Raw genomic sequence first — 27,893 nt, forward strand, 5'->3', positions numbered from 1 at the left:
GGGGTATTTCCCCATCCCTTTGAGCTAGTGAAAATCAAGTGTCGGCAGTAATTTTGAGGCTCCTGCCAGGTCATAGGGAGGGGATTCCGGGCGGTGTGGTCCGCACTGTGCCAGCAGGTATGGACAGGGACAGCGTCAGCAGCATTCCTGGGAGATGGAGAGGGTGGGAGGGAGGGTCACGGAATGCCAGACAATCCTGATTTGGAAAGGATCCACTAGGATCGTGAAGTCCCACTTCTGGCCCCGCACAGGATACCGAAGAATGACACCAGGGGCCTGAAGAGCCTTGTCCAAACGCTTCTAGGACTCGGTCACTCTTGGTGCAGTGCCCAGGGAAGGCTGTCAGAGGTCAGAAATCCCACTGCAGTGCCCATGGAGGGCTGTCTGAGGGCAGAAATCCCACTGTACTTTCGCCGGGGTCGGGGCTCTTTCGGGGAGCGCGGCGCGGCAGCGGCCCCGCCCCTGCTCTCGGCGAGCGGCAGCGCTGCCTGCCGCCTCCCGCGGCCGGCGCTCGACGCGCGCTGCCTGGCGCCGCCCGGGCCGCCGCCGCCATGGCCACGGAGGACGAGATCATCCGCATCGCCAAGAAGATGGACAAGATGGTGCAGAAGAAGAATGCGGTGAGCGCCGTGCGGCGCCTCCCCCGCCCCGCCAGAGCCGGGGGCACGGCGGCCGGCTCTGCTCCCCGCCGGGCGGCCCCGCCGCCCTCGCTGCAGTGCCTTGGGCCGCCAGGAGGTTCCCGCCCGGGCACCGGCCCTGGCTGGGAGCGCCCTCCGCTTCCTGCTCGCTGGAAGCGCGGTGCTGGCCCTGGCGGGGAAAGAAAGGCTGTCACCCCAGGAGAACGCCTGCGGACATGGCCCCTGTACATGCGCTGCTGTCGCTTTTGGGTGTGAAAGGTGGAGTTTTAGGTGGGATGTAAAAAATAAGATATGAGTGAAGAGCCCAAACCCAGCTGCGGCAGGGGCAGAGTTGAGTGGGCAAACTTCACAAACAGATGAGGAATGTGAGCCTTTTTATTTCTTCTTTTTTTTTTCTTTTTTTTTTTTTTTTTTTAACCTGCAACATTTCTAATTGTGTTTCTTAATCTGGAGAATAACTGGTGCCTTAGAACGGAGGACGAATATAGTTAGGCAGGATTCGATTGGCTTAGCTCAAGTGTTATTATCATGTATGCCCTTCATAAAGAACTCAGGTAACATATGGTCTTTATACGGTGCCTGCAAACACATCAGAGTAAGTAAAATCAGAGTGTAGAGCAACAACCAGATAACTGATCACGGTTATACATAAAATAGCATGCAAGTAAGTTGTCAACTCTGTTTACTGTTTCTTGATCGGATGGGCACATTGTTATTCTCTGGAAATTTGTGCTTGTATATGTGATTGTTGTTCTCCCTGAAAGGTACTATTATATACATAAAGTTAAGGGTTTTTTTCTGTATGTTATGATAGTGCATGAAAAACTTAGTAACAGTTCAGAACTCAACACTGTGCAATTCCCCTTTATAGAAGTAGTTTTGTTATTGCTTAATACTGGAGAGTATAAAGAGCATTATTAATAATATTTGCATATTTGTAGAAATACTGACTGTATTAGACCACGGAGATTTGTTTAGTTCAGAATACAAACAAATTCATTGTCAGTGCACTCAAGCCATGCTTCAATCCGTAAGGTTCCATAATATGGCATGGTTTAGCTCTGATCTATTTCAGCTCTCAAATGATACATTGTGGCAGCAAGACCCTTGTCTAGAGGAAAGAATATTTTATTACTGGCATTTATTAATTCCATTCTTTTTCCCTCTTTGTTTTTATTTCTATTCTCCATGCATTTAAGCACAAAAGCATTTGCTGTCTCACTTTCTCTAAAACTGAAGTAGTGGCTCTTTCCTACAAGGTGTTGAAAGGGTGAGGACTTACTCACTGAAATGCTTAAATATCACAGTCATGAGACTGATAAGGGGCAGCCAACTCCATTTTATTTGTAAAACTTCTGATAACAGAAAGAAAATGACAGCTCTCAGGTAGCATGAGAATAGCTGTTGATTCTGAGGAGTAGCCGTACCAGGGATGCTGCAGGGACGGCAGGGTATTTCTCTGTGATCTGAGAGGCTTAGGAGTTTGGATGAAATTCCTAACAGCAGCTGGGAACATGTATTCACACTCTAGCATGTGTAACACAATGAATCCCAGAGCTCTGGGGAGCGCTGCGGTGACTTCCCTGGGCTCAGCGTCCCGGTGACGTGGCTGAGCACGGGCACAGCTGGGCCGGCTGTGCCTGGCTGGAGCCGCAGCTGCACCTTCGTGTTCGCCTCTGTCCCGGCACTGAGAGCGAGGAGTGACAGAGGCGGCGGGCTTTGTTGGAACAGAGCTCCTTCAGTCAGGCTCCTTGCTGCACACAAGCGGCTCCTTTGTTAGGCTGATGTTTCTCGATGAGCTGCCACTGTGGCCGAGAGTGGAGATCTGACAGTTTGTCCAAAGCACATGTGTGTAGCATGATAAAAACCCTTAGTGGCATCAAAGGAGAGGATGTACTTCAGTGTTCAAACTATCTCTGTGTTGTTGTTTCTAAGTCTTTGTCATTAACAAGGTATTTCTTTATTGCACAAAGTGATTTCCTGCCTAATTCTGCCCTGCAGTTAAATGCTAACTTTAGCAAAATTATTAAGGTAGTCTCTATGAAGAGATGTACTTTATTGTCTCACAAAAATGAAGAAGAATTGATACATGCATTCTTACACAAGTACCCACTGAATAATGGTGCTCTTGACAACCTCCTGTGTTCCTTTCTCCATTTATACTCATCAAGAACAGGTATTTGGTCTGTGTCTTTGAATGATTTGATGAGACACATTAATAATATAAGAAAGGAAAAAAAGCTTTGATACTTGCTCTCTCTGAAGCTGTCAAGAGTCAGATGACAAGAAATGTTTGATCTCTCATACAAAAGGTGACTCTGGCTTGTGGCAAAGCACTCTGTGACATGTCTTGATGAGTTAAAAGGGCAGGCCATGCAGACACTCTTTCTGAGTCAGACTCTTGGTGATTTGCCTTCACTAAGGATTTAATTGTAGGTGTGCAGATTTCATAACTATTTTAGTGAAATGATATATGCAGTTCTTTTGTTTTGAAGGAAGAGATAATCTGATTTAGTATTTAATGCACTGTGCCATACGCATTTCTGCTGTTGCTTCAAATTGAAATAGATTCCTTCAGAATATGGTTAGATTAAAACCTGTAGTACCTTCCTTTTAGCTTCTGTTGTATCTAAGTACACCTCTCTTTCATTAAGCTGCTGTAATGAATAGGTGTGAAAAATAAGGCTGCACCCATGGATAAAAAAAAAAAAATCAAGAATGCTTGAGTAAATTTAGAGAAGAAAATAAAATTGTCTGTGTTATTAAATGTATACTCCTTTAAGTAGAATGAAATTATAACTGGATAGCTCTGCTGTCTTCAAAAATGTACTTCATTTTCTATTGCCTGAAGCTCAGCTTTTAAAATATGAATATAGAATATTGTTCTGTGCTGTTGTGGTCTGACCAACTGAAAGCTGAGAGGAGTAATCTACTGAGTCTGTGAGAAGCTGACTTCTGTTGAGTGACAAGGTTTATTGAAAGCCAGCCAGCTTAGGAGAATGGGACATTGCCTTCCATTCTCTATAAAATTATAGGAATGCCTTTAAAAGAAATTTGTAACAATGGTCTTAATGATCAGACGGGTTTTTTGAACACAGAAGTCCTGCATTAGGAGAAAAGTAATTACAAGTTATGCTGTGCAACTTCCACAATAGTTTTGAGATACAGAGATCATTTGACTTTGTGCTAAGAATAGCGATTATGAAAAGCTGTTTAGTTGGTATGAGTTTAAAACCAATTTAAATTCAATTTTAAGGCATCTAATTTGTGGTGTACAGTATGATTGATTAGAGAAATGAAGGCTTAGAAAGGATTAGTGCATTATCAATTTTGGTAATTTGATGCAGAAACCAGCATAAAATGTAGATAACATCTGTTAACCTGTTGTTTGATTTGGTTTGGCTTTTTTGTTTGTGGGGGTTTTGGCAGTTTATTTTTTTGTTTTGTTTTTGTTTTGTTGTTGTTCTTGGTTGTTTGTGCGATTTTTTGTGGGGTTTGTTTGTTTGTTTGCTTGTTTTTTTGTTTGTTTTCTGTTTTGTTTTTTTAAAAAAATTGTTGCATGTCAACCTGCACGTCAATTTGCTACGTATCAAGTTGCTAGTATTGGAAAACATTTACTCTGGGAATAATAAATTTGTTTTCACATGTGCAGTTGGGAAGGAATATAACAGGCAAAGGAATTTTGACTAGGTTGTATTTCTAAGATGAGGAGAATGCTACTTTGCATTACAGTGTTACTTTCATGTTGAATTTGCAGCTGTGTTAATTTTAAAATTACATGCTGTGTACACTGTGCTAATAACTTAATTTGTTTGGAGATAAGTCTTATTGGATTATATTTTTTTAAATGGCACATTGACTTCTGTCATGAGTTTTGTTTTGGCTAAGAAAATTTTCTTGAATTTGATTTTGTTTTGTAGCAGTGAAGATAATTAACTTGCTTTATTTGGATCTGTGTTTGCACAGAGGAAACCACACTTAGGGCTGTTGAGAGAAAGATATGGTTTAGTATGCCAACTCAATTTAGCACCTGAAAACACTGTGACATTTCTCAGTCTTGCATCATTGCTGCTAAAATTCTGTGGTTAAGACTGGAGAAGTTTTGTGTAACACAAATAAAAGTTAAATAGAACTTTTGCTATCATGGCAAAATAGTGAAACGTTAGCTTTATATGTTAATTGAATTTATGTAAGGTGGGATTTGGTGAAATGTTTGGGTCTGGAGGTTTCTTTGGGTCAGAAGTGTTTGAAAAACAAAGGTTGTAGCCAACATTTGAAGGTATCCAAAGCTGAGAGTTTTTCGATGTGACACCAAAGTTCCACTTCCATCTTTCTCAATCTCCTGATGGCTATTTTATTCTTAGTCGTTAAAGTGTAAGACTGCAATTGTAGCAGAATATTTTAAGTTTCCTTGCAGCAGGTGTTATAATAGAAGTTGATTAGGGAGAATTTGAAAAGCAAGCAAAATAAAATAGGCTGAGTTAAGAGGCAAGGAAAGAAAAGTGAATCAAAGTCCACAGATTTGCAAATGGAAATTTTGTGGGATTTATTTCCAAACCTCATGAATTAAAAAAAAAAAAAAAAGAAAAAAAAAAGAAAGGTAATGAACTAAGCCTGAGTGAACTGAATGGCCTCTTGGATGCACAGGCACTTGTTGCCTCCCTTCTGTTCATAGCTTCCAGGTCCAGCACCACGTGCACTTGAATAACAGCCAAATCATCTCAGCCTTTGGGAGGTTTGTGTAGGCTGGCAGCCCACGTGCACAGTCAGAAGTGGATAGTGCAGAGCTTTGCTCAAGCAGAGTTGGTAAATCATCAAGACTGGAGAGGTTAAAGAGAATTACAGAGCTCACATTTATGCAAAGTTTTTTAAAGTAAGGCCTAAATTGCTACGGAATGAATTGTTAAAGTAGCTGGGTATAGACTTTGTTAACATCTAATAGTTCAGTCTCTGAACTTGAATCATCTATCTAGAAAGCTGCTTACACAGAATTAGTTAGTACCTTTCCTAACAGTCTTAGCATGGGAAAAAGAAAAACCAGCGACGTGTGGCTTTACCACATCACCACAAATACAGTTAAGAATGCTGTCTGTGTATGTTTGATATGTATATATATATATGTGCATTATTTATGGACTGTGCAGAGCTTCTCAACTCAAGTTCTTGTCCTAAAACTGATGTGGTTTTTCTGAACTGAAAATTGCTGCTGTTGTGTGGATTGTTTCTGATGCTGTTAAGCGAAGCACCCTTGAAGATGTGTGTTGGCTAGGTAGTAACAGACAGAATGCTTTTACTGTCATTTGAGTTCCATGGGGTAAAACTCCCCTAGTCTTTGAGTGAATACTTTGATTTCCAAGTTAAGGCCTGTTAATGCTTAGAGTTTGTGAAGTGAAACATTCCTTGTTCTAGTTCTGTGGATAAATTGAGAACTGGTAGTTTGAACCCAGTATGTGACCCTGAAGGCAGATAAGATTATGTTGTTGATATTTTATTTGGAGTTCCTGATTGCTACTAAGTTGACTTTTTTATTTTCTTTCTTTTTTTTTAGGCTGGAGCTCTTGATTTGTTGAAGGAGCTTAAGAATATTCCCATGACCCTTGAGTTACTACAGGTATGATTTTGTTATTGTTGTTGTGTTGCAAATGTTAACTCCCTAATGAAGAAGGTGGAGCCAGCAGATTTGAATGAAGGTTACACTATTTAAATAGATTCCTAAGTCCAAAGTCCTTGGAAGCATCAGTTTTGTTATGAGGTAATCTAGTCTCACTTCACCTGTTTTAGCACACTTATCTTAAGTATTTTCTTCCAGTGGAAAACTCTTAAAGCTTACCTTTCTGATTAAATTGAGAGTTGTGAATTTTGTCATGGACAAGGGAGAAGAGCTGCATACAAATTTACCAGATATAGAATCTTAAATTTTTACTCTAACACAAATGAGGTGTGTTTCCTTCCTCTTGAAGGAGAATGCATCTGATTATATCTGATACCATCTTTTCTTATGTAGTTTGTTCTGGTTTTGCCTTGTAGGTGAGGAGAAACATAGCTGATACCTCTTAGGCAAGTTGTATTTGACACACACTCCATGTCCCCCCTCCCTCCTTCTGAGTAATGTATATCTTAAGGAAATTATACTCCTCTTTTACTATCCTGGGCTGGAAGTGATGGAGGGGTAAAATCTCTCCCATTTGCATGGATACTCTCACTAATGTTGCTTAGATTTACATATTTAGCAATATTTCATATATTATTTGTAAATTCTTTCAAAAAATAAACTTGGTTAACTTTCCTTTCATGAAAAGTTTCAGAGTTTGTCATGTAATTTATCAGTGAGAAACTTTTGTTCCAAACTAGCCAGATATTCCCTATCTGTGAAAATTTTAAAATTTCAGTTAAATCTGAGACCTGATTTGCTGTAGTAGCCACTTAAATTGGAGGAGACTGAAAAATGTCTTTTTTCTATGAGGCAATTAATGGTCACAGATAAAGAATTAGCTATAAAGTTCAAATTTTAAAGGTGTCAGGAGTGGTAACATTTTTGATTCATGTGTTCTATATACTTGCAGAATGTACTTAGTTATTATGAAGTTATTACTAATACTATTTCTGACAAAAATTAGGATTTTTAAGGAGTCACTTTTATGCATGAATGCTTTTACAACTCTGATGCTTTGTCCCTATGTTCAGCCTTCTTCTTTAAAAAGAAAACAAACTCAAAACCCCCCAGAAAAAGTACCCCACAAAAAATAAGAACAAAACCCAGAAAACCCCTCTGGTTAACCTGATTTTTTGGAGTTTCTTTGTGCAGGTCTTAATGCAAATTATATTTTGCACTAAGTATGATAGCATTATTTTGCCTTTGGAGTTAAAAATCTCTTTGCAAGGGCCCTGGAATTTCAAGTACTTTGGGATACTCTTGCACAGTGCATTGTCTGTACCTTAGTTAGGAAGCTTTTCATAAATATCCATTGCTGTATTCAAACAGTTCTACTGCATAAGATTGCATTTAGCACCATATTTGGACTTAAATTTTTTTTTCTTTGAGAGTTTGATGATATATAAAGTCGGATATAAACTTTCTTTGTTGGTCTCCCAAGTTTGTTTAAGCAATGGTGGACTCAGAGCAAGAGTTGAAATTTGAAGAAATTGTACTCATTGCTCTGGTGGTGGATCATTGGCATGCCAGGGTCAGGAAGGGTGATGATCATGGGATAGTGGAAGCACTGTCTTCCTCTGTGCAGATCAAGACTTCTGACAAATGTGTTTGAATTGATGAAATGCAGAACAAAACTGAAAAGCATACTTCCTTACCCATTTTTGAGAAGCTTTGAAAGCTTTCTACATTGAGAAAAGTTCTGCTAGCTCTGTTATTCCTGTGTAATAAGAGAAATGATGATTTTTTGTGTAATACCACTGCTACCTCAGCCTGAAATTATGAGGTCCTCTGACTAGTTTCACAGGTATATGCAATAGGAAGGTGCATATTAGTAGTCTGGACTTGTGCTGGTGTCTTTTGTCTTTCTTGCCGCATTTATTTTCACAGAAAGGTGAAGTGATTACAGGCAATAATACCACTTTGTTACATCTGATGAGCTTTATGTAAGCAAGCTGATCCTTTCTCAGCTAGGCAGGGAGCCAGTAGGCTTCCTCACACAATTTATCCAGTGGTCTGACTTGCAAATCTGTTTAGCAGCTTCAGAGCATTAAAGGCATCATGTGCCTGGTGCTAATTGTAGTTAGTGCACAGCTAAACAGTGAGTGACACAGTCAGGCTGTATTTTCACAAACAGGTTTTACAGGAAATGACACACACATGTGCAGAACTAGGCTGTGATGTACAGCCCTTGTTAATGACTTCAGGGCAGTTCACTGGTAAGACCTAGAAACCCAGAGGTGGTTATTCTTCAGTGGTTGGTTTGGCTCTGCTTTGCCATTGGGAGTGTTCACCAATTCTCTGTCCTCATGCACTTACAGTTTAAAGTTGGAAGCAGGTCTGCTTGCTTCGGTGGTTGCTCTCCTTCCCCAGCTGTGTTCCTTACATTTTTGCATTTGTTCTGGTTAGAGCACACCTGCTGCCACGGTGTGCTCTGCTTTGTGTTCAGTCACAGGTTACTTGTGCTCACTACTGCTCACACCACACCTACTGAGGGCTGCTGGCCAAAGCTTCAGTGCTTCAGGGTGCAAACAGCTGTCTTATGCTGTCTTTGACTGTCTTTACTCTGAAAGCAGATGTAAAGTGCTCTAGAATTTAAAGTGAGAAAGAATGAAAATACTGGAGTTTTTCATTTAACAATGGCAGTCACAAGAACAGCTCTACAGAGAGGACGACTAAGGAAATTTCAAATACTGTCAGCTGTATTGTCACTAAAACACAGTAATGAGAATATAACACTGATCTTTTGTGACTATCTGTGCCAGTTAGAAGGCAGATAAATTAGCAGATCATTAGTCCCTCTCGTCAGGTAGACCTGATCCAGTGCTCTGTAAAAGCAAGGAAATGAGGTTTTTTTATGTACTGCTTTAAGAAAACTGGCAGTTCAGAAAGTTCCCATAAACTGTCTCTCTTGTGTGATCAGAAGAAGAAATTTTTCTGGTTAGTTTTGAATTTTACTTGTGTTTTTGGATTTTACTTAGCTAAGTAAGTCTGTAAGTTTGTGTGTTTTCCCTTCGCTGATGAGCATAGGCTGCCAATGTGCCCAGCTATTAATGGAGGGTTGGGTTTTTTGGTAGATACATTTTTCGCATCCAGATGTGGTATTTTATGGATTTTCAAGGACGTCTTATTTTTTTACTGTCTGAACATATTGTTGAGATTAACGTGTTCAAAATATCAAGAGAAATGGCCAATACCATTAATGTGGGTGAGCAGAGTCCATCTTGGAACATTTTAGTTACAGGTGAGTAACCATCTGTTTTCTTTAATTCAAAATGCATGTTTAGAGCTGATGCTCAGGCCTGAGGTTATTTAATATGTTTCCTTGGCTAAAATAGCTATGGATTATTTCAGTATATTTCCAGTCATTTAGCACATCCATGGTACCTCATAAAGTGTTGTTTGGGTTGTAAGAAGTAATTTACAGGAGCAAATAATTTCCATTTTTATGCATGTTTAGAGCTGATGCTCAGGCCTGAGGTTATTTAATATGTTTCCTTGGTGAAATAGCTATGGATTATTTGAAAATATTTCCAGTCATTTAGCACATCCATGGTACCTCATAAAGTGTTGTTTGGGTTGTAAGAAGTAATTTGCAGGAACATTTTAATTTCCAATTAAATCTTGTGAGCCACAAAGATTTAAATTTTCCTTTCAAGAAGAAGGAAGTTTATGATGATCTATTGCAAAAGTAAGTAGAGTAATTTATATTTAGTGAGTTCTGTAAATGGTAATGCAACAAAACTGAGCATCTTGATAGCAAATAAAAAAAAATTAGTCATCAGTCAGAATACAAAAAGATAATAAAATCCTTATTTATATTGTTAAATGCTTTTCTCCTCTTGTGAAGCTAAAAGGGTGGAAATTTTCTCCTTGTTACAAGTACACATTCGCTAAAATCTTCTGTTGAGCTATATTTATGATAAAATCCTTATTTATATTGTTAAATGCTTTTCTCCTCTTGTGAAGCTGAAAGGGTGGAAATTTTCTCCTTGTTACATGTACACATTAGCCATAAATCTTCTAAAATGTTACTGTTGAACTATATTTATGTCATCATCATCATCTGAGTCTTGAAAGGCGTGAATTGTAACTTACTCTCATATTCACTCTGTAGGTGGCAGTAGTGGCAAAGGCTTAAAGCTTGTCACTGTCTTGGCCTTTTCAGAAAGATAGGATAGCTCATTCTTTAAAATCTTAAACACAGAGAGTACTGCTTCTGTCTTAAGTCAGAACCCTCTGTGCTAATGATTCTAAAGAATCTCAGTATCGACAAAATTTTTAGGTACCTAAAACATGCTTGCTCCCAGCTGGATATTACAGCTTTTTCCACAGCCACTAAATGGGAATTCTAAGAGTATGATGTCAATGAAGAAGTCAGCAAGCCTCTTATAGTGCTGAAATATAAATACAATCCTTAACCCTTGTGCCTACCATCACCGCCCACCCCTCCCCAAATTTTTGTGAAGACAGTTGGTAATACTGTTGTATTTCTTTTTAAAATGTCCATGTTGTTAAAATAATTTTTAAAGGCTTGCAGTGTTTTGTCCCAAGAATCACAAGAAAAAAGGAAACAAACCCACCACAAAAGAAAAAAAGATACTGTAAAAACTCACGTCAAAGTACAAATGTATATATGTTTTTTTGTTAAATTGTCTTTGTGTCACTTGTGATAATGTATTTTTCTGTTCCTTTTGCAGTCTACCAGAATTGGAATGTCAGTGAATGCAATACGCAAGCAAAGCACAGATGAAGAGGTTACATCTTTAGCAAAATCTCTTATCAAGTCTTGGAAGAAGCTGTTAGGTATGGCAACAGAAACATCCCTGCTCTTGCATGTTTTAACTCTGTGTAGCCGTGGTGCTCATCATTGGCACTGCCATGCTTGAGACATATTTGTGCTTTTGTGTGAATGTTGAAGCTTCCTGTACTGGTGTAATTGTTTTTTTACTCTTTGACTGGCACCAGGCCATTACTGTGAGAGTGTGTGCAGAGAAACAGTTAAAGTATTTTATTGGGGCTGGCAGGCAGCAGGAAATCAGCTTCTCTGATGTGATTCATTTCTGAAGTCTCATTGCCTGCAGTTGAGCTGGAGTTTGAGCTGACTTTACTGCAGCACTAAGCACTAACAGACTTCTTGACTATTTTCTTTGTCAAATATAACAAGTATTCTGAAGAACTAGTGCAGAATCTCATGTGAGAGTGTGGAGGCTTTGATGTTTGGTTATGAAGAGAAAAAAACATTAAAAATGTTAAAATCTTAGATGTTAGAACCTACAGGTAGTGAGAAACAGAGCTGCACTTTCTAAAACTAAAACCTTCATAATTTTAAACAGCTTACTAATTACAACTTAATACTTTTTGTTTAATTTCCCTTAAAGCATAAATACTTTTTGTTTAATTTCCCTTAAAACCTTTCTGTTAGGGTTTTATTCAAGGGTATTTGGTAGTACTTAATATATCTGAAAACACTTAAATCTCAGAATATATCCAGAAATTTTTGTTCATACACTGTGGTGCACTCTGTTTTGTTTCTTTGTATGTAGGCTTAGGTAAATTAAAATTTTTGAAGCTTAAACTTTTAGAATAGAGAACAGTTTACATAACAATTTAAATATTTACCATTCTGTCTGGAAAAATATGCCAAATACCAGGAGAGTGTAAGTCCCCTACCATTTGAACTCAGCCTCATTTTTATCAATTGTGAAGTGTTTTATCTGATACTTTATTACTGTCTTGTAAATGATATAGAAAATACTCTGTAGAAATGGACAGTTTATCAGAACCTTAAACTTTGATGCTCTAGTAAGAAACAGCAACCTCTATAGCAAACTTGTTTAAGCTACCTTAAAGACTTTTAACCTACCTACTAATGATGTTATTTTTAGTAGTTAATATTAGATAATACTAGACATGCTGATAAAATACCTCTAAATTCATAATGACCTTAATAATAAAAGTAAATGCATATACAGGATCTTAGTGTAGGATCTGATCAGAGTTAACTGGTAAATAGTGAAAGTAATATACTTTTTATTTTTAAACATAAATGTGGAAGTCCAACTTCATTAAATCAGTATATAAAAATGGTATATAGGTGGAGAAATGGACTTGCATATTAGCATCAGTTACTCTAAAAGTAGATGCTGGATTGAGTGATTTAGTTCTCAAATAATTATAAGTTATTAGTCTAAATTTTAAAAACAAAACCCTATCAATATTTGGTGAGAGTTAATTTTTTTTCTTGGAAGATCAAATTTTTAATCCTGCCACTTAGCTTAGACAGCATAGTAGAGGAGATACTCTCATTTCTAACAGAATTCTCACCCGGAGTGTGCTCAGATGCTGCTCTCCTTGGGGAGTGGGAGATTTGCCTGATTATTGCTGTCCTTTGAGTAAAGGATTTCCCATATTTTTGTTGAGACACTACACTAAAAATAATTGTCTCTTTTTTTTAATGCTTGAATTCCTTAAGTCAGTCAAAATTGTCTAAAAGCATTGTTATTTAAAGTTTATTGGTGTTTATGTGTTCAAACGTTGTGAAACATGGGGAGTGTCACTCCTGCCTGGAGGGTTTCCCTGCTGTAGTAGTCTGGGTAAGAATGTGGTGCCTAAAGGTCACAGCAGGCCAAGGAGTGCTCCTGACTTCCCTTCTGCACAGGCACCTCTTTGCTCCCTCCTGTGTTACAACTAGTGCTGGAGTGGCTATCCAGAAGACTAGAGCTGGGAACTGACCAGTTGGAAAATAATTTTGTTCATTTATTCTGGCTTAAATTTCAACTATCACTTTTAGGTCCAGCCTGTTTGCAGTTGCTGTTTCCTGCACAGGGATTGTAGCAGTAACAAACAGCTGGGGCAAGGTGGACCTTCCCCTTTTGTAGCTTCCTAGATTCGTATTGTTTTAACACAGCTGGGAGACTCTAACTAAGGCATTTTGCATGAGGTGAAGTCAAACATGTCAAACATGAAGGAGCTGGAAAGCCAGTAAATATTTGGCATTTATCAGAACCAAATACTTCTTGAGGCAGTGACTATGTGACCTTCGTTCATGTGCTAATTTTTGTTACAGAACAGATATTATTGTGTGTACATTATTGTGCCAGCTCTAGTATAATTGTGGTAATGCACTTACTGCATAAAATCAAATGAATCCTGAAAATACAGTACTGCTTACACTGAAAACTTTGGTAGTTAAATTTTCCTTGGTTGTAATGTAGATCTTATAATAAAGCATAGTAAGGCAGATGTTTTGCCTCTTCTATCACTGCTCAGTAACTCATTAGAACATAAAGTTTCATAACTGTGAAAGATAGGGTATAAATATGGGTGGGAATCTTACAAAGTACTCTTATTCTGTTTTATCATTAGTTTTGGCTTTCTTGGAAGAATGCGAAATACCGTATGTTGAGCTGCTTGAGAAATGAGTTTCGATTATGCTGTTTATAGTGCATGTAAAATGGTATGGAGCAAAGATGGCAGCAGAAGCGGACAGCTGTTAATCGTACCAGGCATTGTACTCAGAGCTCTGAAGTCTTTGTGAGTTATTTTTATAAATGACATTTTGAATTTAGGCAAGAATTGTTCGCTGTTCAGGCTGCATGTAATGTTTCAGTTCAATGCTATCAGAATTTAGTTTTTAGGAATGAATGGGAAACATGAGAATAAATCAAGGTGAGTTGTGAATCACCAGATCTTTGTGGCTTGACTTGAGCCTTCCCAGGTTATCAAATGTTTTGTGGAGGGGTCAGAAGCTGTGCAGCAGAGGGCTTGTAACCATATGAAGTGACTCACTGAGTAAGCCACAGTGCAAGGTCCCTTTCAGATACTTTCTGAAAGTTAAACTACACAGCAGAGATGGTCACAATTTGCATAAGGAGCTAAATTCAGCTCAGAATAAAATGCTGCTCAGTTATAACATGGGATTTACCAATAATGATTGCTTTGCCAAGTTTCTAAATATACAGAGTATGTTGTGCAGGTAATGAATCTATGCACACTCATTTAGATTGTCAGGAGTGTTTCTTATATTAGAAAAGCAACAAATATTCCTTAAGGAATATAACCCTCATAGTAAATAACCACTTGCTGAACTGAAGAGTATACAGGGAAAAGGATGTCCAGACCTGTAGGTAAACTTTCCTCCAATAACTTTATACACTGAACTGAAAATGCAGAAGCGTGACACCATATTCTTAATATTAAGTGATCATCTGTTGCCAGTATTGAAAACTAAAAGTGAGGCCACAAACATTTTGAAATGCCTATTTCAAAGAAGGGCATGCCTGAGTAATTTTATTTTAAGAGTGTTTAAGTGTTAATAACACCAGTCAGGCATCACAGAAGTATTTTACTAAGATTACTTTGTTTACAAAATCCTTTGTTATTTCAAACCTGGATTTGATTCTCCTGGAGCCAGCAGGTGCAATCTAGGACTATCTTACAGGTATGTTAATGCTGTCATAAGTGAAGTTATTCAAGGACATCTCAAAGCCTACTGGCTTTGCTAAAAAAAAGAAAAAATGTTCCTGGTGAAGCAAGTTCTTAAATTAGAGTCTAATAGCATTTACGAATATTATTTACTTTTGATAAGAAGAGTACATGTCTTTTTAAGACATCAAGCAGAATCAAGTGCAAAAACAATTTCAGTAGTTTCATTTTCATATCAAGTGTGAGCTGTAGAAATCACCTCTTCTGAAGTGTGTATTTGGAACTGTTCATGTACTATTAGTAGGTCTGTAATTTGTTAAGCTAATAAGTGGAGAGATAACACACAATGCATTATACTATATAAGAGAAAAAACATACAGTTAATAAGTCCATGTGTCATGGTCTTTTGACACTGATGATAAAAAAATCTTTAGCAAACAGTTCATAATTTTGTTGTTTATTTATGGACTTTTAGATATTCCTCCTTCCAGAGCTACTACTGAAAAGAAACTTCTACTGCTCTTGCCTTCATGCCTTACTACATCTTGTAGAGGAATTGCTGGCAAGTGTAGCTGCTCGTGCATCTCAAGATTATTTGGTCAGAGTCTGGAAAATGGAGCCTAAATAATTATTGCATATGAAGTCATTGTTGAATTAATAATTATGTAATTTAATACCTGTTCTCTTATCTCTTTCATTTAACTTATTTAAACTGAATCACCACTCAGAAACAAGTTCTGATGGTGATTCCTGAGTAGGCTATACATGATATCCTGCTAAATTAAATTTTCATGTGCTTCCAGGTAATAACTAGCCACCTTTTGTTACCATTTTTGGAAAAAAAATTACTTTTAATATTTTTCTTAATTTGAAGTTAGATTTATAAATTAATAACATTTAATCTTTATATTTTCTGTTTTTTTCTTGTTACTAGCAAATGTCTAGTGTTGGCTTGTAACATAGAAGAATCTAGGAGAAAGCTATTAATGGCTTCTAACATTCAGATTATGTTATCTGGCTGTATCTTATTGCATTAAAATTTTTGGTTTGATAACACAAACCACTGTTATGTCTTATTTGACCCTGGAGAGATTTTTCACTGGAGACAATTCAAGTATCTTTCAAATTAATTGCAAGTCCCAGGTGGAAACTGCAATGCCGTTGTTAAATTTTGAATGTCTTATTCCAATGACTAATAGTCTATTCTTGTTACTACCATGTTCTTTGTATTTTAAAGAATAAGTATTAATATAAATCAACTTCTCTTATAAAAAACCAAAGCTTTGAGATTTTTTTATGGCTGCCTGAAGATGCCATAGCTAAAGCTGCGAAGTTACAGTTTTCAGTCCTAAAATTGGTGACAGTTTCCGTTTGTTTCTGAAGAAAAATTTGGTAAGTTTAAATAGCTGTATGGAATTGCAAAAAGGAACTGCACAACTTGTAGTTTGTAGTATATAAATATTTATAATGTTCTGTAGACTTCCTGAGGTGAATCACATTGGAATTTTTAAAGACATTTCACAGAAGGGCCATTTTTTTCCACCTTTTCCACCTTTGTTAGAATTTCTGTGGTTGTTCATAGTTCCCATTAGATGTCATTCTTCCTCTGTATTAGAGTCTGGTCATTGAATGCAAAATAAGCTAATTAGTAGGGACTTTTAATTTGTCAAGGATAATTTTTCTGTCCCCAGAGGATAGATGAAATGCTGCCTAGCAGGCTGTTAATTGCACTCTGTTCTTTTGTCAATACAGTATTTCAGTAAAACAAGATATCCTTATTACTGTGTGAGTTTAAAGATGGAAGGCATCTCTTCTTGTGCTTTCCAATTTGTGAGCCATAAAGCGACTTAAACACTTAGGATAATATTAACTTTATTTTCAGCTTTCTGAAACTAGATTAAGCAAAAACCCTTAAGTGATTAAAGAAGCTGTAGTTTTGAAGACATACTTGCTAAAGATGTCCAAGTCTGACCTTGGTTTGAGAGACATCCTTGCACAGACGGGTCTGCAGCTGTAGGAGGAGCTGTGCTTTTATCTGTGTGCCTTGTGTATAACCTGTCCTCCATAAGGGAAAGAAGCCATTGGGGTATTGGCAGGTGGTGGTAAGTGCCTGCCCTTGGTGAAATGGTGCTGGGCTAAATGGAAGTGTTGGATAAAAGAGATCTGGGTGCCAGCTATAGCACTGTGGTGTGCGTGCATAGTAAACACGAGATACACAAGTTGGACCTGATTTTGACAACTTGTGTGCCAGGAAAAAATGTGTAGGTAAAGGTAGCATAGCTCCTGCTTTGCAGGACTTGAGCTGTACCCCAAGCCTTGTCTTAAAGCCTCTGACAAAAGTGAGCATGTACTTAAAACATTATGAAGTTAAATAAGATTGTATGCATATTTGGAACATCTTTAAAGATTATATCATGTAATGAGTTGTTGCCATAGAGAGAGTGAGTATGTGTGTTAAAAATGGGAGTTGTTTTCTTTCTCTTAGTGCACTTCAGTTGTCATAGCAGAGAACTCATGTGATCCATTCAGTTTATAGTCATTTGCTTTCTTAGTGAAATTATTTTTATAAACAAGTTGTTAAATTGGTCTCTTTATTAGGAATTTTTTTGAATAACATCTTCAGCTTATTAAAGACAGTCAGCCTGAGTGCATCATCTGTGTTTAATTATCTTTTTTTTCCTAAACGAAATTTACCAAGGATTGAATACAACATTGCAAACAATGGGTGAGCTCTTGAAGGCTGGAGAAGTACTCTGAAGAAGTATCTTTTTGTGCTTTTCTGGTTCCTGTACTATTTTGTGTGCATCTCTTTACAGGTGCAGCTGGAGACAGGATAGTAGATTGGTGCCTGGTCTGATCCAGTACTGCTGTCTCTGCTCTCCTTTTATGATGATTTTTTAACAAAGTGGTATTTGTTTGGATAAATTCCTGAACTCACAGGTTAAGGAAAAGATCAAAATCATGTTCAGTTTATTGTTCCTATAAAAATAAAGCCAGTACAGTTATTTTCTGCTCTATAAAAATCAAATTAAAAAGCTCGATGTTTGAAGAGACCCAAATTTGTGTTGCATACAACCAAGTTCCTCTGAGAAGCACAGAAATGGGGTTTCTCTGGAAATAAGATACTTTTAGATGCCTAAACAAGGATTTACATACTTAGTTCAGGACATCTTTGTTGGCAAGACTGAGCCTTAACAGATTTCCCTCCTTTTCTTGTCCTGTTTTTAATGAATTTAAAGTTTGTAATATATGCTTATTACAGTAATACAGTCTACGAATTTAGAAGTGTAATAGCAGCTTTATAAGGGCTTGGAAAGAAGAATTCACGAAATCTGTCAATCAGTGATGCCAATCTCACTAGGCTTTCTCTGTAGGCAGTAGAGAGCCATCCTTTCTAGAGAACAAATCAAAACAGGCACTCAATTTAGCCACTCTGAAATCCTCTTTACAATGGAAGGGTGTATACATTTTTGCTGTGCTAGAGTTAAATGTTGTGATTTTTCTATAAAGGCTTTTGTCTTTATTCTTTATAAAATCATAGTGAAACGTAGCCTGTATGGGAATGGCTGATTCAAATATATTTGAATACGGAGGCAAGTAATTTAAGAGCTATCACAGAAAATACTGTGTGTCTGGAAAACTCCTTCAAAAAGATGAAAATGACTTTCTATTTTGCCAACTATGGTGTCTTCCACACCATAATTAAAAAGAATGGCTTGCATGTAGTAGGTACTTAAGTATATAAAGCATGGAAGACAAATTCCAGAGACTCGATGCAATACCTGGGAAGTTACTGTCTACCTAATGCAGGAGTGTTGGAAAAAATAAATCATAAAAGCCTATGTTTCCATCATGTCTTCACTGCCAGTTTAAGCAGATGCCGGACTTGACTTGAAGGATCTGAAGTGTTGTCATGTTTTCCATTTCCTGCATTGGGAGGGTGTTGGGAAGTGGAAGGCTGTACTGCAAGAGAAGGTCAAAGCAGAGAGTGGGAGCTGATAGCATTTCTAACTGATTCAGGAGAAATCATGATATTTTACCACTGCTTTAAATCAGTTACTATTTCTGGGTAGAAGAGAGTTTCTCATGTTTTGTATTTCCAGATGGACCTTCAACTGATAAAGATTCTGAAGAAAAGAAAAAGGAGCCTGCATCTTCCTCACAAAACAGCCCTGATGCCAGAGAAGAAAGGTGCTTAATTCTTAATGGCTGTGCAAATAGTCTCACTCAGTATAAATTAATGTTAAACTACTTGATCTGAATTAGTAATAGAGACAGCTGCCATGTTCTTTTCTGAAGGACAGAGTTGTACAAGAAACAATGTGTTGGTGGGGAAGTAAACTGTGCTACTGTTGACATGATTAAAAAAAACATACATAGGTCAAGATATGGCCAGACAAGTTTTGTTTATTCCATCTGTTGGGTCTGTCAAATACTCTGTCCTCTGTTGGTACTAGCACTGAACTTCGAGAACTGTCACACAACTCTCAGTCTGTGCTTTGTGGTAATTGCATATGGTCCTTTTGGGTGTTAGTTTTTATGTTTAATAAACACTCTGCACTTTTTTTGGTAAACACAGAGTATGTTACCAGAAAAAGAAGCCTGCATTAATGTCACTGCAGGAGCTAAAGAACATTTACAAAAGAGTATTTGCAAGCCCGTTTCTTCTATACATTTCTGAGTTTAGTGTTCTCTGTTCAGCAGCCATTTAAAAATTGAATTTAACCTCTAACTGTATGTCCAGATGGAAACTGAAAACTTGGTTTACAGTTTGCAAAACTACATAAATTGTGGGGGCTTTTTTGTGACCATGGCACCCCTTCAGTACAGTAAGCAGATTGAATGCAAGGCATTCGCTGCAGAGTGAATGTTGGTGTGATGTATCGTCACTGTTTCTTAAAGTAAAGGTCTGTGGGAGGAAAAAAGATTTATGTTAATGTAAAGAACTGAGAATTAAAGCTTATGTGCCACATAATGGAATGAAATACCTGCTGTGTCTCTATTGTGTGGAATACCCTAGTGAATAGTCTAAAGACACTTTAAAAATTGTACTGACTCTAGAGCTATAAATAACTTTTAAAAAGTGGTCTGTGTTCTTATTTTGGAATACCATCAAATGGATGTAGCAAAAGACCCGTATTTTGCCCAGAAACAAAGTTATTTGAAGGGGGAAAAAACATTAATACTGGTTTTCATTTTGCCTTTTTTCAGCAGTTCAAGTAGCAATTCCAGCAGCAGGAAGGAGGAGGGTAGTGCTCCCTCAAATTCTTTCATCCCATCTTTTCCCCGGGCTCCAAGCACTTCAGATTCTGTACGAGTGAAATGTAGAGAAATGCTCTCTGCAGCTCTCAGAACAGGAGGTGAGCTTTGTAGACTATATTTTCAAGTTTAACTATTTCCTTTTTCTCTATTTCTGTCTTTCTCACTCTTCTACAACCCTGTAGGGTAGAATAAACCCTGTTTACATCCATTTGTGTGTGTAGACCCATAAACCAGTTCACTCAAGGTGCAAGTTATGAGTAACCTTGATGGCATGAGAATGTTTCAAAATGCATTTTCGTTGCTGCTAATTCAGGACATTTTGTGGCTCAGTTCATCTGATACCTTGCCAACAAGGGATCTTCTTTTCAGGAATGTTATTGCCTCCTTAGTTCTTAATTTAAACCTTTTTGTAGAGGCTTCTGTTTTTTTTTGTCTCAGTCTTTCTGACTGAGAGGATGTGACTATATGCAAGACTGCCTTTCTTACACCAGAGGTCCTGGGAGCCTTAGATTTTAGTTTTTGAAGGCTGCCTTTCTATTTTGATTTGTTCTTGACATTTCATTAAGATAACTTGCAATAATAGAGTCTTGCATTGTCTTAACCGCATGCCTTTTGGGTATCTGTAAATTCCTTGACTGTTCTGGGATTTTTTTCTTTTTATCTCTCATATACACGTGGGTGTCTTTAAACTGACAAATTGAATGATTTGCAAGGTAAGGAGCAAACTGAAAGCTGGACTTTTCAGAATAACCTGATTTTTTTCTGGTGTATCATTTGTCAAAATTATGACCCAGCTTCTTTTTCTCCGTCCTTAGCTTAGTGTAACTTGGCCCAGTGTAAGTAGACTTCCGCATCATCTGTGTTTACTCTCTTCACTCTTTTTTTCTTTCTTTTGATTCATATAATGAATCAAAGTATAGATAAGCAACGTTGACTAAAGACCATGAATTAGTGGTCATCTGGATATGTAGTTCATAGGCTTCTTTTGGGACCACACAGTCACATACAGCATCTTAGTATTTTTCACAATTCTATGTAGTCTTCATTTTAAATAGCGTTCCAAAAACCTTTTTTGCTATGTTGCTTTCTACACCACATGTAAGCTGATGATCCATGAGTTTAAAAAATAAGGTTATTTTGTTGTTTTATGACCTTTGGTATGAGATCAAAGGACAAATTATGTTTGGGTTACTCACTGAAATATACCCATGTTGAAATGAGGAGGCAAACATTATATGCAATTTGTGTTTAAGCTGTCTTGGAAAGGTAGATGTCTTTGTGGAGAAGCATTTTGGTCAGAAACAGTAAACAGTTATCCTGAGACATTTTAGTTCAAGTGTTTTAGTGCCTTCAAGACTTCTGTGGTGTATTTCTTCTAATTTATGTCTTTTATGACACATCTCTATTTTCATTTTTAAAAATCTAATAAGATTGCTTGTTATTTAATTACCATGTTTCTAATGAAGTCTTTCTCTTCCATGCATGCAGAACATTTATTTGCTTATATTCTTGTATTGTATGGACTAAAACAATTGATTAAACACAATATAAAATGTTTTCCTTTTATAATAGTCTGTTCTATGCACAGGCTGTGGAGATGGGAGAGATGCCAAGCCCATTGGAATATTTTAGATTTTTCTGTGTAACAATGTTTTTCATTCCTAATTGTGTTTGCAACTAGGTAGCAGAAGGGTTTTTTTGTTTATTTTTAAGTGTTTTTTAGTCTTTTAAACTTCTGTTCTGCTTCTTTCACTTACTTGTGTTCTTCTAAGTAATAAATGTTGAGAGGTTAAGTACACAGTAAATTAAAATTACATCTACAACAAGAAGGCTCACTGCAAGTGTTTTATAATTTGCTGAGTTTCTGTGTTTTGGAACTGTAGGGATCTCAAGGCTACAGAGCACAGAGTGTCAGGTTGCTAATATTTTATTATTTGTTTTCCTCAGATGATTACATTGCTATTGGTGCTGATGAAGAAGAGCTGGGTTCTCAGATTGAAGAAGATATCCTTTGTTGTATATCTGTGTGCTCTAGAGCAGGAGTATTTTTGAAAAACACAATAATTTTCAAATTAATTAACTTGATCTATATAGTGAGTGTTTTTATATTTAATGTAAAACAAAAATGGCAGCTGTGTTCAACACATCAGTACATAAATGTAGTGTTTAAAAAACCAGCCCAACCTAAATGATTTGCCTTAAAATATGTAGGAATGCATGTAGGTGAGTGTGTGGGGGTTCTTTTCAGCTCAATATGTTTTCCTTGTAGCAGCAATATTATATCTTACTGAAACATTCTTACATAAAATGCTGGGCTCTTCTATGCTGTTTTAAAATCTTTTCTTATTAACAGTCTTAATAATTTTCTAGTTTCTTTATTTAATTTTCTACAAGTTTATTTCTAAATGAATTCACAGTTCTCAAAAGGGTGGTTCTGGTACCAGTGTTTGAATTGTTCCAGAACAGAGGTCTGTGCTTCTTTTTTTAACACAAAAATTTGTGTGAGTGAGCTGTCGTTGTTTGAATATTTCATTCAGAAATTAATTAATTCTTAGGATGAGATCAAGAAATTGGACATAAAGTTATGGGTGACTTTTCACAATTACAGTTGAGGTCCTGCTACCCAAAAATTCCTATTTCACTGACCTGGTGCTAAACTATGATTAGGCTTCAGAAGGTTGTGAATTCTGCTGTGTTTAACAGGAAGGTAGCTGTTGGTTGGGATGGGGGAAGGGCTTAATGGACAGTGGAGAAGTACATTGGTTTAGAACTTGCCCTCCAGAATAAATCCTTTCTAATGCTCTGTTTTACTCGTTAATGTTTTACTCTATTTTACTTATCCATGTTTTGTTCCTTAAATCCAAAGTACCTATTTTTCAAGAATTAAAAAACACTGATATGAAATACAAAAACAGGGTACGAAGTAGGATAGCGAATCTCAAGGATGCAAAGAACCCTAACCTAAGGAAAAATGTATTATGTGGAAACATTCCTCCTGACAAGTTTGCCAAAATGACAGCAGAGGTAAGTAAAGCACAGGTCTTGAACTATTTCCCTCTTGGAGTTAAATCCTGGCCTGCCATAAAAGTAATCTATGTAAGCTGCCCATACTTCTGAAAGACTGTGACTTTTTTGTGGCTTGCAGAATCCGAATTACAGGGCTGTGTTGGGGTAGGGGGCATGAAAATGTCTTTACAAGTCAAAATAGATCTAGAAATTCAAATAAAAAATTAGATTTTATGGTAGAGAAAAATGAAAGTGCATCTTGTTAATGTCTTGTTTCAGTTCTTTAGCTCTGCTTCTATGTGTTAGATTCTGTCCCCTCAAATGAAATATAAAGGAGTATCTTGGAGACTGAGGGAAATTAGTTATGGTCAACTAATGAAAATCATGACTAACTTTATTCCAAAAGAAAATTATGGTGGGTTTTTTTAGTGGTTTTTTTGCTTCTTTTTTTTTTTTTTTTTTTTTTTTACTGTGGCTTTACATAAAGGTTAGGGTAAACAGAGGCTGGTGAAAGAATGTGTAAAAAAAGCAAATTGTACCTTCAGTATGTATTTTGATTTTCTTTGTTCTACATGTTTATGTACATATGCACAAATGTATATTTTGTCCTGTCCAGTGCACATTCTTTGTTTGATTAATGTTTTGGATTAAAATGTCAAATGGTAAAAACCTCTTTAGTGTTAAGATTACTTCTTAACAGTAGTGAAAGAGCATTGAGACAATATTTTCATTCCACATCTACATGGGATGGTGAATAAAATTGCATTGAAGAAAAATGTAACAAATTGATTTTGCTGTGCACACTTGATTACTAGACCTTGTGGAGATCTTGTGCACTAAAACTATTTTAAAGAAAAAAGAAAATGGGTGATTCTGAACTCTTTGGTTAGTGTTTAGAAACGAAGTTAATGTGATTTCTGGTGACATATGGTAAATTATGGCTGTACTGTATTTATCAGTACAAATGTGGAAGTCAAAAAAATGTAAATTTTTTCCTGTAATAAACGTTATGTAGGTCAATGAGATAATTATCCAAAGATTAACCTAGGGAGTGCATCTTTTTTGCCTCTTTGGAGGACTTTTAAGTCCTCTACCTTGCCTCGCTTATATTTCTGATCTTCAGAAGTGTATTTGCATAGAAATATTTCTAGATGTTTGATGTTGTACTTTTTTTTTTCTGTATGTGTTAAAAAAGAGAACATTTTTAATTTCTTGTAGCTTCTGTGCTGTGAAATAGCCCAGCTTAAGTCTTGTAAAATTAAAAATGCGTAGAATTACATTGCCCTTCAGCAGAGTTGTTGTTCATGGATTCTAAATAAAAAATTGTATTGGCTTGCACAGTGGTAACTTGTTTTAAAGCTAAAACTCTCTAGTGAACTCTGTCTGCTCTTTGTCCCTCCCTCACAGGAAATGGCAAGTGATGAGCTGAAAGAAATGCGCAAGAATCTGACCAAAGAAGCTATCAGAGAGCACCAGATGGCTAAAACAGGAGGTACTCAAACTGATCTGTTTACGTGTGGCAAGTGCAAAAAGAAGAACTGTACATACACCCAGGTGCGTGATTATTCAGATTCTTTGTTCTCCTTTTTCAAATCTTAAGTCCTATATAAAATTGTCAGAGAAAAAAGATTTGGAATTGCAAAATAAACTTCCAACAAAATGCTGACAAAATTATAAAATGTGAAGATAGCTGGATCTCCTTAGTTGTGCTTATGTAAAACAAGTTTGTTGTGTTTATTTGCCAAAAATTTTATGTAGATCCAAGCTGAGTATCTGTATAGACTGAAAGTTGAGTTTCTTTGCAATGCAAATTTTTGCTGGTTCTTAATACATTATATTTGTAAGGGTTTTCTGTGGAGGAGAGGTTCTGTTTTTAATGTGTGTAAGAGAGGGACTAAATAGCAGAAAATTATATGTATGTATATACATACGTGTATTTAATATATATTTAATGTACCATTTGACTAACACTAGACCCTGATTTGCAGTCATTCCTACAACCACAGAAAGGGTGCTTTAATTGGCTTAACTGTGCTTCAGGGAACATCACTTTCATCATCGGATCAGCTGCATTTATATTTTGTATTCTTCATCAGATGCTTGAAATAGCAAGTTGTTTTTCAGTCATGAGACTTTAAAGCCTTTGCATTGCTAAATGTACGTGAGGCTGTACTGGCCTTTGTACTTTTAGTGCAGAATCTTCTCCTAGAAATACATGCACAGTTTCAGTGCAGAAATTGGTATTTTAGTGCTACTAAATCTCTCAAAATCCGAGTTTATCGTGACTTTATAGCGCAGCAAAAAGCCCAGTTTCAGTTGATACATAAAGTTAACTTGTATTTTTATGAAAATTTGTTTCCTTAATGTTAAACTTTGATTTAAACAGTTACATTGAACACACACTAAGAAAAATTGAAGATACTAATTTTCCTTTTCCTCTCTGGCTCTTGCCTTTGCCAAAGGTTCAAACCCGCAGTGCTGATGAACCCATGACAACATTTGTTGTCTGTAATGAATGTGGAAACAGATGGAAGGTAAGACTGTTAGACTGCTCTGCATATTTGATAGCAGGCAGCCTGCCTCTGTGGTTAATTTGGGTTTACAGTAAATGTGACAAATCACTTTCTGTTGACTTTTAGTTACTTCTTAACCTATTAATGATATTACATGTTGAGATTGCAAAATTGTTTTAAATTAGAAATGTATTTTAGAATGAAGGTGTGAGATCTCTCAAGAAGATTGGTGGCAAAGGGAGAGAGAAGTCAGGACTTAGTCCTTGTGACATTTAGTTACAATACTGCTTTGCCATACGAAGTGGTGACAAGCAAGTCACTGTGTTTTCATTTTCTTCACCCAAAGTTCTTTTAACTGGTTTTAATCTCTGCTTTGGTGAGTGTAACAGACCTTTTTTAGACCTTTTGTTGTTATTGTTTTTTCTGGTTTTTTTGCTATTCTGAAAAGAAGAAGTAATAAAAAAGAGAGATGACTTATGCTATATTCCTGTGCCAGGATAAGTGTAAAGCAGTGATAACTTGATTGAATCTTTTTTTTTAAGTTTGGGAAACAAGAATTTATAAAGATTGTGAGAAACACTGGTAGTTCAATAAAATGGAGAAACACTGAAACATGAAAGCTTGTAAAATTTACAGTTGAAGGTGTGATCACATGCCATAGGAGGCATGATAACCTCATTCTGTTTTTTTTCCTATGTTCAGAATGCTGCAGCTCTGCGGGGCCATGCCATGGTATACATTGAGACTACCACATAAAAAAAATTTCTGTATCTTGGTTTACATAGCTTATTGCTGAATATTGTTAATATATGGGCTCTAAAGATATCTAAATAATAGATATTTAGATAGATAAATAACAATATTAAATAATAAGCTAATAGATTTAGATATCTAAATAATATATAAAGCTTAGAAATCGTTTGATGGAATTGTTTGCAGTACCTGAAAAAGTGTATTTGTCCTTAAAACCTTTTGTAAGGTGGCAGTTACAGAAATGTTGGTATACAGATGCCTGAAGGAATGGTTAAAATATAAGCAAATGCTATAATTAGTAATTTCCATATCCTAAGTCTAGTGTTGTATTTCTGTTTCTTCTTGCAGAGATTTAGAGCTAAGATGTATGAAGATCTCATAAAACATTCTTTTCTTTTGACAGTTCTGTTAGAAGAAGAAATTATCAAGATGTCTGGACCAGTATGAACGAGGATTTTGTAATTAGCTTTAAAAACTAGGCTAAGCATCTAGCTTCCTGCAAATGAGAGGGTTTTTTGGTTTTTCTTTTCTTTTTATTTCAAAGCAGCATACATGCATCAAGTTAGCCTTTGTTTTGACACAACCATCATTTCCTTAAATGCCTTCCTATAGCTGGTAGTCAGTAGGGCCAGGTTGCTCAATTGTATGGTGAATTTTAAAATATTTTTTCATTTTTATAAGTAAGTTGACATTAAACTTTTACCAGTTAAACATTTTGGTAATTGTCTTGTTTTTTCTAACTATGTGAATAATGTACTGTATTTTTTGTGGTCTGAAATATACACGCTCCTCCTGTGTGTATTTTGCCTCTCCACATTTGCTCAGTTGTAAGAATGAAATTTATTTCACTCTGCTCTGTCCACTTTACTTTGCAAGCAGAAAAGGTATATGAGTTCCTCATAACATTAAACTCAGTTGTTAACTAAATCACGATTTAATTAACTCTCTAGTTTGTGTGCTCTTTCTGGACTAGGACTAAATTTGCAATCATGGGGTTTGAATATTTATTAGTGGATATGATGACCTCTTTTGCAATGGTTGGTTAAGCTTGTTTATGTAACCAGCTTTGATCAATGCAATATATTTTATTGCTCAAAGCATGTATTTTACCTTCTATCAGCAGGCATTATTTCTAAGAATGTCTTAAAATAGTGTTTAAATCTGATTTGAGTGTTCAGTCTTGCTTAATGTGCTTGACAACCAACTTGGGTTTAGACTTTGTAAATAAGCAATGGCATTGTGTTGTAGGCTATCCTAATAACACCAGCTGACCAATTCATTACATTAAACTGGCTGGGGAGGTAATACTATACTCCCTTCATTTAAATGGCATTGATTTTGTTCATGAAATTATTTTTGAGATGTAGGGTATCCAGTGTCTATCACAGACCTGCAGGTGGGAATAAATTATTAAAGTTATGATCTTTTCCAGATGAGAAATTATATAAATGCTGCTTTTTTAGAGTTTGCTTTTTAACAGTGCATGTTTAGAAATATTTGCAAATGTGTTTCCAAGGAAAAACATGTCAACATCTTTAGAAGAGATTAAATTCATTAAATCTAATTTTATGTTACTTAATTTGTTAGAGTTTGAGGCTGAGGAGGTCTATTTTGGCACTGTATAATTTATTCATGAGGGGATGG

The 27,893-nt window shown here is 36.5% G+C and overlaps 1 protein-coding gene across 4 annotated transcripts; it reads left to right on the forward strand.

Annotated features, from left to right (window-relative positions):
- The first annotated feature begins 309 nt into the window (after nucleotides 1-309).
- Nucleotides 310-27,176, forward strand: TCEA1 (transcription elongation factor A1). Of its 4 annotated transcripts, none has more exons than XM_039702832.1 (10): nucleotides 310-620; nucleotides 6,187-6,249; nucleotides 10,989-11,094; nucleotides 18,819-18,906; nucleotides 19,930-20,075; nucleotides 21,925-21,981; nucleotides 22,847-23,001; nucleotides 24,391-24,537; nucleotides 25,446-25,517; nucleotides 26,653-26,964. In XM_039702832.1, the coding sequence occupies exons 1-10, from the start codon at nucleotides 552-554 to the stop codon at nucleotides 26,659-26,661; spliced, it is 912 nt and encodes a 303-aa protein (XP_039558766.1). In that variant the 5' UTR covers nucleotides 310-551; the 3' UTR covers nucleotides 26,662-26,964. The 4 variants fall into 4 exon arrangements, with proteins under 4 accessions (XP_039558766.1, XP_039558764.1, XP_039558765.1 ...); XM_039702831.1 differs by having other exon boundaries at nucleotides 470-620; nucleotides 19,927-20,075; nucleotides 26,653-27,176; XM_039702830.1 differs by lacking the exon at nucleotides 26,653-26,964 and having other exon boundaries at nucleotides 469-620; nucleotides 19,927-20,075; nucleotides 25,446-26,631.
- The last annotated feature ends 717 nt before the right edge of the window (nucleotides 27,177-27,893 follow it).

This window comes from Passer montanus, unplaced genomic scaffold, assembly GCF_014805655.1.
Source record: "Passer montanus isolate IOZ18808 unplaced genomic scaffold, ASM1480565v1 scaffold16, whole genome shotgun sequence".
NCBI lineage: Eukaryota > Metazoa > Chordata > Aves > Passeriformes > Passeridae > Passer > Passer montanus.

Coding starts and splice junctions, on each gene's coding strand:
- TCEA1 (XM_039702830.1), top strand. CDS start 552: ATGGCCACGGAGGACGAGATCATCCGCATCGCCAAGAAGATGGACAAG. Junction 621..6,186: donor TGGTGCAGAAGAAGAATGCG/GTGAGCGCCGTG, acceptor CTTTTTTTTTAG/GCTGGAGCTCTTGATTTGTT. Junction 24,538..25,445: donor AGAACTGTACATACACCCAG/GTGCGTGATTAT, acceptor CCTTTGCCAAAG/GTTCAAACCCGCAGTGCTGA.